A 14,185-nucleotide genomic window follows, 5' to 3' on the forward strand; every position below is an offset into this window, starting at 1 on the left:
GACAGTGCGCGCGCACTTCAGTACACGCTCAGAAAAAGTGCATCATGTCAGAACAGAACGCTACTGAAATGTTTACTCGGCAATGCTTTAAAGCAAATAATGAACTTTTGTGATGGCAAATAAGTGCAGTGTCCTGTGAGTGTAACTGTATTAACATGTGATGTGAATGTACACTCACCTAAAGGATTATTAGGAACACCATACTAATACTGTGTTTGACCCCCTTTCGCCTTCAGAAATGCCTTAATTCTACGTGGCATTGATTCAACAAGGTGCTGAAAGCATTCTTTAGAAATGTTGGCCCATATTGATTGGATAGCATCTTGCAGTTGATGGAGATTTGTGGGATGCACATCCAGGGCACAAAGCTCCCGTTCCACCACATCCCAAAGATGCTCTATTGGGTTGAGATCTGGTGACCGTGGGGGCCATTTTAGTACAGTGAACTCATTGCCATGTTCAAGAAACCAATTTGAAATAATTTGAGCTTTGTGACATGGTGCATTATCCTGCTGGAAGTAGCCATCAGAGGATGGGTACATGGTGGTCATAAAGGGATGGACATGGTCAGAAACAATGCTCAGGTAGGCCGTGGCATTTAAACGATGCCCAATTGGCACTAAGGGGCCTAAGGTGTGCCAAGAAAACATCCCCCACACCCTTACACCATCACCACCAGCACAGTGGTAACAAGGCATGATGGATCCATGTTCTCATTCTGTTTACGCCAAATTCTGACTCTACCATCTGAATGTCTCAACAGAAATCGAGACTCATCAGACCAGGCAACATTTTTCCAGTCTTCAACTGTCCAATTTTGGTGAGCTTGTGCAAATTGTAGCCTCTTTTTACTATTTGTAGTGGAGATGAGTGGTACCCGGTGGGGTCTTCTGCTGTTGTAGCCCATCCGCCTCAAGGTTGTGCGTGTTGTGGCTCCACAAAGGCTTTGCTGCATACCTCGGTTGTAACGAGTGGTTATTTCAGTCAAAGTTGCTCTTCTATCAGCTTGAATCAGTCGGCCCATTCTCCTCTGACCTCTAGCATCAACAAGGCATTTTCGCCCACAGGACTGCCGCATACTGGATGTTTTTCCCTTTCACACCATTCTTTGTAAACCCTAGAAATGGTTGTGCGTGAAAATCCCAGTAACTGAGCAGACTGTGAAATACCGGCCCGTCTGGCACCAACAACCATGCTACGCTCAAAATTGCTTAAATCACCTTTCTTTCCCATTCTGACATTCAGTTCAGGAGATTGTCTTGACCAGGACCACACCCCAAAATGCATTGAAGCAACTGCCATGTGATTGGTTGATTAGATAATTGCATTAATGAGAAATTGAACAGGTGTTCCTAATAATCCTTTAGGTGAGTGTATGTCAAGTTTTACAGTATTGGGACTGAGGCGTCAGAACTGCAGCTGATAGTATGTGCGCTGTAGCTCGATACTACCATATTTTAGTTTCCATTCTTATTGTGTTTCCACAACCATGTTAGTTAGTAATGGTGAAAAAAGAAAATGTTTTCCTTTAAAAATGTAAGATACATTTACAAATACATGCATGGAGCTTAAATATACTGTGGACTAAGTATCATTGTAATTTTCATTGTGCCCACATTGAGAAATGTTAATTTTTTTTCATTCAAGGTTAGCTTGTGTTGGCTCTAGTTTGCATGCGTTTTGTGGTACTGTACCATTTAAGCCCATCCTAAAAAAAAGTTAATTTACAAAAATAATCTTCACTACAAAACGATTGGTATGCAATTAAAAATGCCAGGGAAGTAACAAATCACTGGATTGGTTAAAATAAAAAGCAGCATAAAATATTATTTTCTCTTTTTTTAAATTTGACTTCAGAGTTGAAAGTGGGCTTAAACAGTGCATGGGCTTAATGGGTACACTTACCCTATCTTAAGCAGCTTCCTAAGGTATAGTTCGGGGAACACGCCTAGAAACGGTATACCTCAAGTCAAGTTATACCTTAAGAGTCTTCGTAGAGCGCTAAGAGACAACGTTATTGGGAGACCCAGCCCAGTACAGAAGTAGGCCTAGGGCTGGGCGATTTTTTCGATTTTTTCGATTAATTCGAATTTACGTTTTAAGACGATTTATTTTTTTATTAAATCGAGGTATCGCGATTTTTTAATAAAAAAAATAGATATTGTAACTGCACCAATGGCAGAATAATCACAGCCGTCACCATGTTAACCCGGGACGGAACCACAATCGCCGTCCCCGCGCAACAGGGCCACAACGGGCGGCACGTTACCATGGTTACAGATGGCAAAGAGATGCATTTTTCCTTCCTTTCCAAGTACGGGGAAGCAAACAGCGCGCTTTTCGGCGCCTCCCGCTCTTTTCACGTCAGTTTGGGTGACAATTTCATCTGAAGCCTATTTCATAGCTTAATGTGAGGGACAGAAGTCTATTTACATCAATAAAGTATACGTAAACTCGTTTTCCCTCCTCTGCGGCTGTCATTCTCCATTCGGTATTCAAACAGCGCGCGCGCCTCTTCCGGTTACAGCAGCATACATGCACGGTAAAACTCTCTCCAATATGATATTCACATTATAATGCTAGATCTGTAGAGAAAAGGCTGTGGATTTGCATAAAATGACTTTATTTTGTTGGAGTTTGTTGCTGTTTTTAAACGACTCGCTACCGTGTGCCTGTTAGATCACACATCACAAGGACTAAATCGGCATCAAACGCACAATAACTGGAATTTAAAACTGTGAAGAAACAAATGATCAATAAACTGTTGGACAGATAGACACTAGGATTTGTGCGCTCAACATTTCTTCGCTTTGTGCCGTGAACTTTTAAATGCGCACTTGTGCAGCGCAGTTCATTAACATGCTTTATGTTTGCACGATGGTCTACAAAGTGTTTCATTCAAATTGCACAATATTTACTTTCATATTTCATTTAAATCTTCTGCAAAGATATTTAACTCGTGAATTTGTTTTACATTTATTTACACCTTGTTGACCAAGTATGGCATTGCCATTAAAAATACAATGTTCCTTAACCAAATGGTTTTTCAAGTTACTTACAAAGAGAATGTTACTTAAGTCATGTTGTTGTAATGTTTTAAGTTGACTAGTTACACAATAAAAAAAAATAAAAAAAATCGAAATCGTGAATCGGTCAAACTTTATGAAAAAAAAATAGATTTTTTTTTTGCCATATCGCCCAGCCCTAAGTAGGCCTAATCAATAAATTATCGGGGAGGGTCACGTCTCTTTTCACAATCATTTTAGAGGGTCATAGAAAAATTTATTGCTGGCGAAGGGAGGGTCAAGTCTTTTTTGACTACAGATCACAAGTTTGTGACTACCTTTACAAGCCGCATTATAGCGAAGAGCAGCCGAGGCAGAAGACCTGCCTGCCGCGGACGAGGAGCCGGACTGGCTCGAGTTAGGGCGGACTGGCAGCGCCGGTGATCTCACTATGCAACTACGAACCGCTACGAACACAGAGATAGAGTCGGTCTGCGGCAAAGAATTTCAACGATGACAATTTCTCCTGGACGAAATCTCTGAATCAGACGAGGACACGGACGTTTGTGTTGTGAACTATCTTAGTTTCGCACCGCATATGTTCTGACTGAACATCCAGGTACATGCAATAATTCACCTTTTCGAAACAAAATGCAAACGAGGAGTAATGCACTAATGAGTTCGCCAACTAACTAGACATTTTGTGTGAAATGAATTTCAAGCTCTGGTGGTAGCTAGCCTTGTAGACGGAAGAGTGTTTTCTTTTATAGGCAGATATGCGCTTTTTGGATTAGTGGGAGTGGCTTGCAGAGCTGTGCAATGTGGTGCATTGTGGGAGTTGTTGTTTTTCATACAAATGCGTCCTGAACTTATTTTTGGTCTTTCCTCTGTCACGAAGGCACCAAATTCAAAATTTATTTTACATTTCGACTACATATATGACCCACTTTAAATAAAAAACAATGTTCAAATGGGTGGAATGCCCCTTTAAATAAAAAACGAACAGTCCCTTAGTATTTGAAATCGAAAGCAGCCGTCTGTCATTGAGTTTCATAGTTTTAATATATAATCCCTCTGCATTCCCAAAATCATAAATGATGTCTTCGTAGAGCATTTTTAAGGAAAATACCAGAGGTGGACGAAGTACACAACTTTCTTACTTGAGTGAAAGTATAGATACTACTGGTCAAATATTACTCCGTTACAAGTAAAAGTTGTAAAGACCTATTTTTACTTAAGTAAAAGTACAGAAGTACTCGTTTTTAAAAATACTTTAAAAATAGTATCAGAAGTAAAAAGTAAATGTCAATGCATTGTTTTATTATTGTTGCATTGTTGTATGTAATACTTAAAGTACCGTATGCCTCTGAATCTATGCCTGCATACCAATATGCCTCATATATATGCCTCATATCAATATCAAATTTATTTCTAGAACACAGTTCCAGTAGTGGGATTGAATGTGAGATTGAATAAGTGCACTCAATAACGTCCACAATGGTTTCGGACACCCAAATGGCTGTTCCCTCAAATATTGCCCTATTTAAAGTTTTTTGGCTTTTAGTATGAATATGTTAGCCTTACTGTTATCTATAAGCTAGTGTGCTCGAAAAAAGTGACAAAATTCGCATTTAGAAAACCAAACCCAACGTTGAAAATGAAAATCAGGTTTATGTCAGAATCCAATGTCAGATTGACGTTGATCTCCAACGTTGGACAGACGTTGTATTGTGGTTGAAAATGAAAATCGGGTTGACGTCAGAAACCAAAATCAGTCGGGTTCTGACGTCAACCCGACTTTTATTTTCAATCAATATCCAGCGTCAATCTGACGTCGGGTTCAGATGCAGGGTTCTGATGTCAACCCTACTTTCATTTCCAACCAAAATGCAACCCCTGCAACCAAAATCATCCACTGACTGATGTTACTTTCTACTCAAGGACCTTGACAGAATTGTAGTGGAGTAAAAAGTACGATATTTCTCTTTCAAATGTAGTGAAGTTAAAGTAAAAAGTTTCCAGAAAAAATAATACTCAAGTAAAGTACAGATACTCAAAAACTGTACTTAAGTACAGTACTCAAGTAAATGTACTTTGTTACTGTCCACCTCTGAAAAATACTGTCATTGGAGAACACACACTGCAAGCGCATCATCAAGCAAAGCGTGTTTCTCACAGCGCATATCCTGTGCAAAGAAGCCCGTGATTCAACCCTTTGAACTATGAATGATTATTTTATGGAAGGTTTGAGTAGTGTGTGTGTGTATGAGGTAGGGCCAGAGGTGGGTAGAGTCAGAGACAATTTATATAAGAGACATGCCACTTCCTCAATCCTCAATACAATTATATAAGGAAAACCCGTAACGGCAAAGATGGCGGTTGTATGCACATGTCCCGCCCCTCCCGCTGGAAAGCCAATCATCTGCTTTTAACAGTAAGCAGCTGACCATAAGGAGCGAATGTACAGTGACGTGACATAACTGCCATATTCAACCTGTGCTTTCGCGCTGTGACTGGCGCTGAGCCAAAGACGGACGCGCTCAGCGCTTGTCATAGGCTATATCACAACTGTTCAGTGTTTTAACCACATAATGTTGATTTTAGGTTTCAGACATTTAAATACATATAATTGTTTAAGTGCTTGGCACAACACCGGCATTCTGGATAGAGACGTAAATGAAGTTGGTGTCGTGAACGTGAACCCTTGCGCATGCGTAGTAAAAGTATAACCTGTGGGGAAAAAGGCGTTTTAAACCTTATTTTGGGGCAAAGTCATCAAACGTTTTCAGCGATTTTTGTCATATTTTACTGCTGTTTCTATACATGCAGTTTTTATGTCCCGGTGACCAGTGCAAAGTGCAGTTCTGACTCTCTGCCCATTCATTTAGATAGGAGCCTGGTCTTGTTAGTCCGAAATAGCTGCCCGGAGGCGTTGCCAAGATGGCGGCCGAGTGGCACGACTTGCCTAAAAGGACTTTGGTAGAGTATCCAAAAACTGTACTCAAGTAAAATTACAAGTACTTATAGAAATATTTACTAAAAGTAAAAGTAATAATATTAAGAGTTACTTCAGTAAGAGTAAAACAGTATCCAATGAAAAAACTACTCAAATAGCAAGTTACTTAGGATCATATAAGCCTATATATGAGGAGTTCAGATGCAAAAGCCTCTAAGTCGCATCTGAAATTTTCTTATAGAATGATAATTTTTATCAAGCTTGTATATTTAAGTTCAGTAATTTCACTTAAATGGCACAGTACAAGCTTTATAAAAATGATCATCCTATAAGAAAATTTAAGATGGCACTTAGAGGCTTTTGCATCTGAACTTTTCATATATATATAAACACAAGCATTTTTATCAAGCTTGTATATTTAAGTTCAGTAATTTCACTTTAATTACAATTAATAGGTACTTTTTTTTGCCATTTCAGTGAAATAACTGACATAAACATACAAGCTTGATAAAAGTGCTCTTTTAGAAGAAAGTTTCAGATGATATTTAGAGGCTTTTGCATCTGAAGTCGTCATATATAAAATTATATTATTTAGATATGATAATAATAGCCATTTAAATAAAAAATAAAAAAGTAGATAGCCTATCTTTGCAACAAAACAGAAGAGACAAGCATTATTTCTGCCATATGTATAGCCTGAAAATCATTGCCTGTCCTTTGGTTTGTATAATAGTAACTTATAAAACTACATTTGGATTATTAGACAATGTCGAAATAAAGTGCATCTGCAGAGTGTTGCATTCAAAGGCATGTAATTGACAGAGAAGAAAGAGTTAAAACTCTTCACATGTGCTCACGCTCATGACCGCTCCTTAACATCTGAACACACACACACAAAAAAATGTACATCGACGGATCTTCTTCTCTCTGTTCTCCAAAATATAATCAAATGTATATTTCTGCAAGCATGTTTAAACTGGTTAACTGTGTCTACGGCAGGCAAGTCGAGTTCGCACGCCACTGCGCAACAATACACACAAACTACCTGCGTAGTGGGATGGCGGGTGTTCATAAACTGTGGGCAATGGTAGCTTATTTAATGTATAAATGAATGTATATGTCCAAAAAACGGGTAATGACATACTTTCTAGTAGTGCTATCGTGGCGTAATAATCTGTTTGGTTGTAAAATGTAATACCTGAGTGAAATTAAATCGAATCGTCCTGTGGAATCATTCATTCACAGACAGAAGATGTTCAACTATTAAAGATCTTCATCGCTGTCAAAAATATGATGCATTTGAAGATTTGCTCTCACTTGACTGTATTGTAGGTCCACGGCCACTTCATCTACGCTCTTTATGTTCTTAAATCTTCCTGTTACGACTCCGAGTCGAGTGTGAATTGAAATTGCTCCTGATGATTCAGTGCGTGTAGGAAACTGAACAGATCATTCTGATTCACGAACCGATTTAGACAGATCTGTCGACTTATTTGATGAAGTCTTTGAACAGAATCGACTCAAATGAGTGATTCTTTTGTGAATTGAGCATCACTCAAGCCAAGAAAAAAGATACAGCGCGCTTGGAATAAACTACTAGGGGTGGCACGGTTCACAAAACCCACGGTTCGGTTTATATCACGATTTTAGGGTCATGGTTTTCGGTTCTGTATGGTTCTTGTTGTTTTTTCTTTTAATTTTTAACACTTTTAACACATATTATATATAGCTGAATTATCTAATTATTAATTAATTAATTTATTTAATAAATGGGGTGTGTTTGCAAAACGCAGCTTCTCCTTTCCCATTCTGAAGTAATATGAGTGAGCAGTCACCCTGAGGAGACTTTCAGTGGCCCTGGAGGTCCATCATCTGTAGTGAGAGCTACGTGGGCTGTGTCGGACAGTTATTTGTCAATTTCTCCTCGTGTCTCGTCATCATAGGCGTAATTTGCGGGTGGGACATGTCCCCACCATTTTTTGCCAGGGTTGATATTATCTCCCAGCACAGATGTACCAATACAAATAAATAAAACATTTCCAGTTAACTAGCAAAGTATTCGTTTCGTTCGTTTGTTAAATAAGAAGCAATCTAGCGCTGAAATGTGTTTTTTTAATCAAGTGATCAAAGTGCTCGTTGCCGTTGCGATCAGTGGCGCTGATACACTGTTCTCCTGGCTCGCGCACACACAGCAGCGGCCGCACATTCTTCACTCGGACACACGCTTCAATCCGTTGAGGAGACTCTAGGCTACACTCTCAGAAAATAAAGTACATAATTGTACCTTTAGGGGTACAATGGCTTGTCACTGCGGCTGTACCCTCAAGGGTACAATATTGTACCTTAACCTTTAAAGGAAACGGTACATGTAACTTTTAATGCTTTTTGATCCTCAAAAAGTTACATATACAGTACCAGTCAAAAGTTTGGAAACATTACTATTTTAAATGTTTTTGAAAGGAGTCTCTTATGCTCATCAAGCCTGCAGTTTAAAAAAAAAAAAAAAAAAAAAAACAGTAATATTATGAAATATTATTACAATTTAAAATAATGGTTCTCTTTTTTAATATATTTTAAAATGTAATTTATTTTTGTGATGCAAAGCTGAATTTTCATCAGCAAGTACTCCAGTCTTTGGTGTCTTATGATCCTTCAGAAATCATTCTAATATGATAATTTGATACTCAGTTATTATCAATGATGGAAACAGATGTGCTGTTTAATATATTTTTTTTGGAATACTTTTTTCAGGATTCATTGATGAGTAAAACGTTAACAGCATTTATTCATAAAAACAGCATTTATTCAAAATAAAAACATTTCTAACGATATAAATCGTTACCATCACCTTTTATCAATTTAACGCATCCTTGTTGAATTAAAGTACTAATTTCTTAAAAAAAAAAATAGTTATTGTTCCCAAACTTTTGAACGGTAGTGTATATTGTTACAAAAGATTTCTATTCTAAATAAATACAGTTCTTTTTAACTTTTTATTCATCAAATAATCCTGAAAAAAGTATCTCAGGTTATAAAAAAAATATTAAGCAGCACAACTGTTTCCAACATTGATCATAAATCAGCATATTAGAATGATTTCTGAAGGATCATAAGACACCAAAGACTGGAGTACTTGCTGATGAAAATTCAGCTTTGCATCACAAAAATAAATTACATTTTAAAGTATATTAAAAAAGAACCATTATTTTAAATTGTAATAATATTTCATAATATTACTGTTTTTTTTTTTTTAACTACAGGCTTGATGAGCATAAGAGACTTCTTTCAAAAAAATTAAAAATAGTAATGTTTCCAAACTTTTGACTGGTACTGTATATACCTTGAGGTCCAACAGCAAACACTCCAGTGTTAATTGAACTCTCCTGGGAGTTTATATGACTCCAGACTCAAGAGTGTTAAAGTTAATGAGATAATTATGTGATTCATTGAGTGATGATTGAGCATTATTGAAGACACCTGATGTTAACAAGCAGAATCACTGAAGGAGAAAATCTATTTTTAAGACACCATTATGGTGATCAGTGTTTGCTTTAGTTGGGCTCTTGACCCTTAAATCATTAACTTTAGATTTTGTTTGGCTGTTGTATCTGAGTTATAACTGCCAGATGAACAAAGAGAAAAGTTGATCAGGTGGTGCTGGTTATGTTTTGACATAATCATAATTTGACCTGAATTACTGAACTCATTTAAAGTCTAATCTCAGACTTAAATGAGTTTTTGCTGTGTTTAATATTTATCAGTATTTAATATCAGTAAATTGACTTACAAACATTTTATTTCCTTTATTTCAAGGCTACTCGGATATAGTGATAAGTTAAAATATACCTTAAATGATTAAGGTATCATTAAAACCTTAAAAAAAAAAAAAAAATACTTAGCAGAGGCTGTCTTTTGATATTGTACCTTAACCTTTAAAAGAAACGGTATATATTTGAACCTTTTAATGCTTGGGGACATATATGTACCTTGGGGGACAGAAATGGACTCCTGCTGTACCCCTGTTTCTGACAGTGTACTCTATTCGTTCCGATGAAATCACAAAACAAAATTCATACAAATCTGTCCCTGCTTGATATACAACCGCTGATAAACATAATCGGGTTTGATGAAAAAGAAAAACATATATATACACACGAGTGCACTCAGTGCAGATTAGAACTCAGAACCTTTGACACGCTTGGCAAGTTCTGCCACTGGACCATTAAAGTACATACCGGTACGTGGAACAGTCGATCTAGCCTATTTATTCATGTGAAAAAAACAACATATAGTGGAGTAGACCTCATTAAATGTCTTTAACCCAGTGTACTATTTAAATCGATTGCTGGACATTGTAATGTTATTCTACATATGTCTGATTTATGATTTAGCAGTATTAGCACGGGCACGAGGCTACATTGCGCATGCGTCGAACCGTGCGAACCGCGCGACGCACACACGCATCAATCCAAGACAAGCGAACCGAACGGTTCGGATGTTTTTTCATGTACCGTGCCACCCCTATAAACTACGCATTTAATAACACATATTGCATTAAAATAAAGTAACGAGAGGAATGTTGCCCAACGTAACTTAGTAAAAGTACAGTTTTTTCATTAGAAATGTACTCGAGTTAAAGTAGAAGTACTCACATTCAAATCTACACTTAAAGGTATACTCCACCGTTTTTTCATATTAAACTGTTATTCCCTTAACTAAGACGAGTTGATACATACCTCTCTCGTCTCAGTGCGTGCACTAAATCGCTCTGTCTTGCGGCGAAAATTTGTTAGCACTTAGCTTAGCCCAGTTCATTCAATATGGGCCAAGCAGAGAAGCTACCAAACACCTCCACGTTTTCCCTATTTAAAAACAGTTACTCGCGTAGTGTAACTCGACCTAGGACGGTGACACAAAACAAAACGTTGCGCTTTTCTAAGCGTGTAAAATGGATAACTATATTGTATGGCGGAATACCATAGCAAGTGCTTGGAAGCACTTCGACTTGGCGCAGTAATTAATGTTGACAGCAGCGCGGATTGATAGAAATGGAAAGAAAATAGTGCCGATTAAAACTGAGGTATGAATTTTGCCCGGAGTGTTTTTTGTGATGTAAATTAATCAAGCTTTGAAACGCATATAATTTTTTCACGTAAAAATGCACAGTTTTGAGGCCCCGGAAACTAACCGGGAATACTTTCTTGAAAAACTTCGAGCGGCCAGAACTCTGACCAGGGAGGTGACCACAGAGTGGGTCAGTGTGTATGCACTATAGTGCTGGTAAGGATTGCATACAACTTCATGTCTTAAATGGGCGAACTAACCCTTTAAGAGGCTATAAGCAGGTTTCAAACTTGCCCCATTGAAGTCAACAGGGTGCAAATTTTAAAAATAGAATATTATAGGCAACACCGATTTTTGTCGTTGTTCTCTGTATTGACAGCACTCCAAATGTACAAAAAAATGAGCTCAATGTTAAAATTGACCGGAGTTCTCCTTTAACATCAGGTGTCTTCAATAATGTTTAATCATCACTAAATTAATCACTTAATTATATCATTAACTTCAACACTCTTGAGTGTGGACTCATATACACTCCCAGGAGTGTTAATTTAACACTGGAATTTTTGCTGTGTACAAAGAGCCGTAGTTAACTGACAAGCTGAGCCATATCGCATTAAATATCGCTGGCGATACATCCGCGATTTTGATGCAATGTGGCTCAGCTTGTCAGTTAACTACGGCTCGTTGTAGTAAATGCCGCTCCATCTGAAAGCAGGTGATGGCGATTTACTACTAATCAAGGAACCGGCTTTACTGATGAGATGCGCATAACAATATCGTGCGATATATCTCCCAGCGCTATTTGTATACAAATCAGTGAATTTTAACCTTCAATATTATATTAATGTAGTACAAACTGACTCCTATGTGTAGTTTACAGCATTATTTGAGAGATTTTCTTTCCTTGAGAACATTTGCCCTGTACTTTATCTAATATAGTATATGCAAAACAATCCATATCAAATCATGTCAATACTTAGCAAACTATATTGAGAAATGTCAAAATGTTTGGTAACATGGTTGCAAAAAATGTGAGCCAGTTATAAATGTAAAATAAAACAGCTAAAATATTTAGTTGGACCTGATGTTGACAATCAATATAACAGTTTCTCAAACCTCCCTTTACTGACCATTTGTGGTAAACAAACAAACAAGAAAGAAAATATTCTTCTATTTCATAGTTTACCATGAATGAATGAAGAACAAACACCAACCTCTTTGTTCTTCAGGATCTTCAGTGTGTTTCATTCTGCAGGGTTCTGGATCACTCATGTTCTCACTGTCCTCTTTAATAAACTCAGTCTTTACAGATATCAGCTCTTCCTGATGCATTGTGCTCGTCTTCACTTGTAGACTGATGGGAATATTCCAGCATTTATTGGAGAATTACAGTAGGAGGAGCTTCACTGATGATGTGATTGATGTGGGAGGGGCTTCACTGATGATGAATTTCACTGTAGGAGGAGCTTCACTGATGATGTGATTGCTGTGCGAGGAGCTTCACTGATGATGTGATTGATGTGGGAGGGGCTTCAATGATGATGAATTGTAGTAGGAGCTGAAAATCAAAGTTATCAGTTACTGAGTTTGTTTTAATACTAAATGACATATCTAAGAATGTCTGTATCTCTATATAAAAACCAACCAAGCGTGCTGCACAAGCCCTGAAAAGTGAAGTCAAAACGTTTTGATCGCCCCCCAGTGACTGGTCCTAGAATAGGTCATAAACCCCGCCTCCCGTGTTATTCAACGGGACTTGAGACCAACTAAACAATTTAATTACACTTAAAATATCTTTTTTCCGAAGGTGGTTTCTGTCATTTACTGTAGTTTTTTATCACGCTGATGTAAATTCAAGTGTTCGTTTTTAAAATAAGTTTGTTTTTAGTTAGTTATTTGATGCTATAAAAACGGTGGTGTGACGTCATGATTGACAGCTGTGATTAAGAGGTTCTCTGAGCGAAGTAGTCACTGAAGCACCAACAGATTTTTGTGATCTTCAGAGGACTGAGGAGATAGGAGCTTTACATTTAATATCTAAATTTCTATAATTAATTATTTCACACCAAGAGTGAGGGCGGGGCCTTGATTTCGCAGCTTTACTTCCTGCTCACTACAGCGCAGGTCAGCGCTATATCGGGACACTGGGGGCTTCACTTCTCACCAATGGAAGAGAGCGAAGGGGTTTCGTCCATATTTTTTTACAGTCTATGAAACCAACAATTACCCTCAGTCTATTGACACCAATGAAATGAGCTTTAAGTGTCAATTTGCAGGAGATCTGAAGACATCAGCATACATGAATAATGAAATTGTTTTACGGTGTGTACTTTACTCTGAACACCTTTTACCTATTTATTTTTTATTCTCAGGTAAGGTAAAGAAAGTCAAATCTGACCTAAACCATAAGCATTCAAAAGGTACTTACAAATCTGGTCAGAAGACTCCTCTGTGGTATGTTCTCATTAAAAGTCTTCCAGCATCATAAATCTAAGTCTCAGTAGGCAGATTTTGTAACCAATTACATTTCTTTTAATTACTATTCTTTTTATAATAAACAAAAATATAAAGGCAAATAAAACTTAATCGTTTAAGTATAACATACAATAATCACGTTTTGAATCAAAAGTGTAACTTAGTAACTGCTCTGGGCTTCTTATCTTCTGCTTGGGGTTTCTTGTCCGCAGCTCTGGGCTTCTAGGCGTCGGGGGAACTGGCGTATCAGTATCCCAAGAGGAAATCAGTTCATCAGTCTTTTATACTCCTGTTGTTAAACCCTTGAAGACCGATACAGCCGCCGGCGGCATAAAATAACTATCGTTCTAAAATGTTTAATAACTTTTGATTCGCTAATCCAATCTGTATGCTTTAAAATGCACCGTAAAGATGAGATTCTCAGCTTTCCCTTTGTTTGTTATCACGGTTGTTTCTATCGGTCATTCAGTGGCTCCGTAGTGCCGGTGATTGCGTCATCAAAATCTGCAGCAGCGATTCGTCAAGGAAACACACGTGGTTTCTTTCTCTGAGCCAAACAGGAACGATTGTTGATGCTAGTCCCACCCCCATGCCCAGATTCGTCCAAACGGTCATCAACTCAACCAATAAACATAGTGATTGGTGTTTTTAACAAACGCAATACCATACATTGAAACGAAATGCA

At 37.7% G+C, this 14,185-nt stretch overlaps 1 protein-coding gene across 2 annotated transcripts in view; it reads right to left on the reverse strand.

The window, feature by feature from the left end:
- LOC307164258 (uncharacterized protein) overlaps positions 1-14,185 on the reverse strand; it is a 100,474-nt gene that overhangs the window by 26,013 nt on the left and 60,276 nt on the right. Inside the window, exons 1-2 of one of the 2 annotated variants that reach the window (XM_079880857.1) lie at positions 13,454-14,002; positions 12,240-12,583 (exon numbers count right to left, since the gene is read on the reverse strand). The exons of the other annotated variant lie outside the window; for it this stretch is intronic. Coding sequence (XP_079736983.1) covers positions 12,240-12,357 — 118 coding nt within the window. The 5' untranslated portion in view covers positions 12,358-12,583; positions 13,454-14,002. Of the gene's footprint in view, positions 1-12,239; positions 12,584-13,453; positions 14,003-14,185 lie in introns of those variants that run through there. 2 annotated transcript variants of the gene reach the window in all.

This window comes from Squalius cephalus (assembly GCF_949319135.1).
Source record: "Squalius cephalus genome assembly, chromosome: 1".
Lineage (NCBI taxonomy): Eukaryota > Metazoa > Chordata > Actinopteri > Cypriniformes > Leuciscidae > Squalius > Squalius cephalus.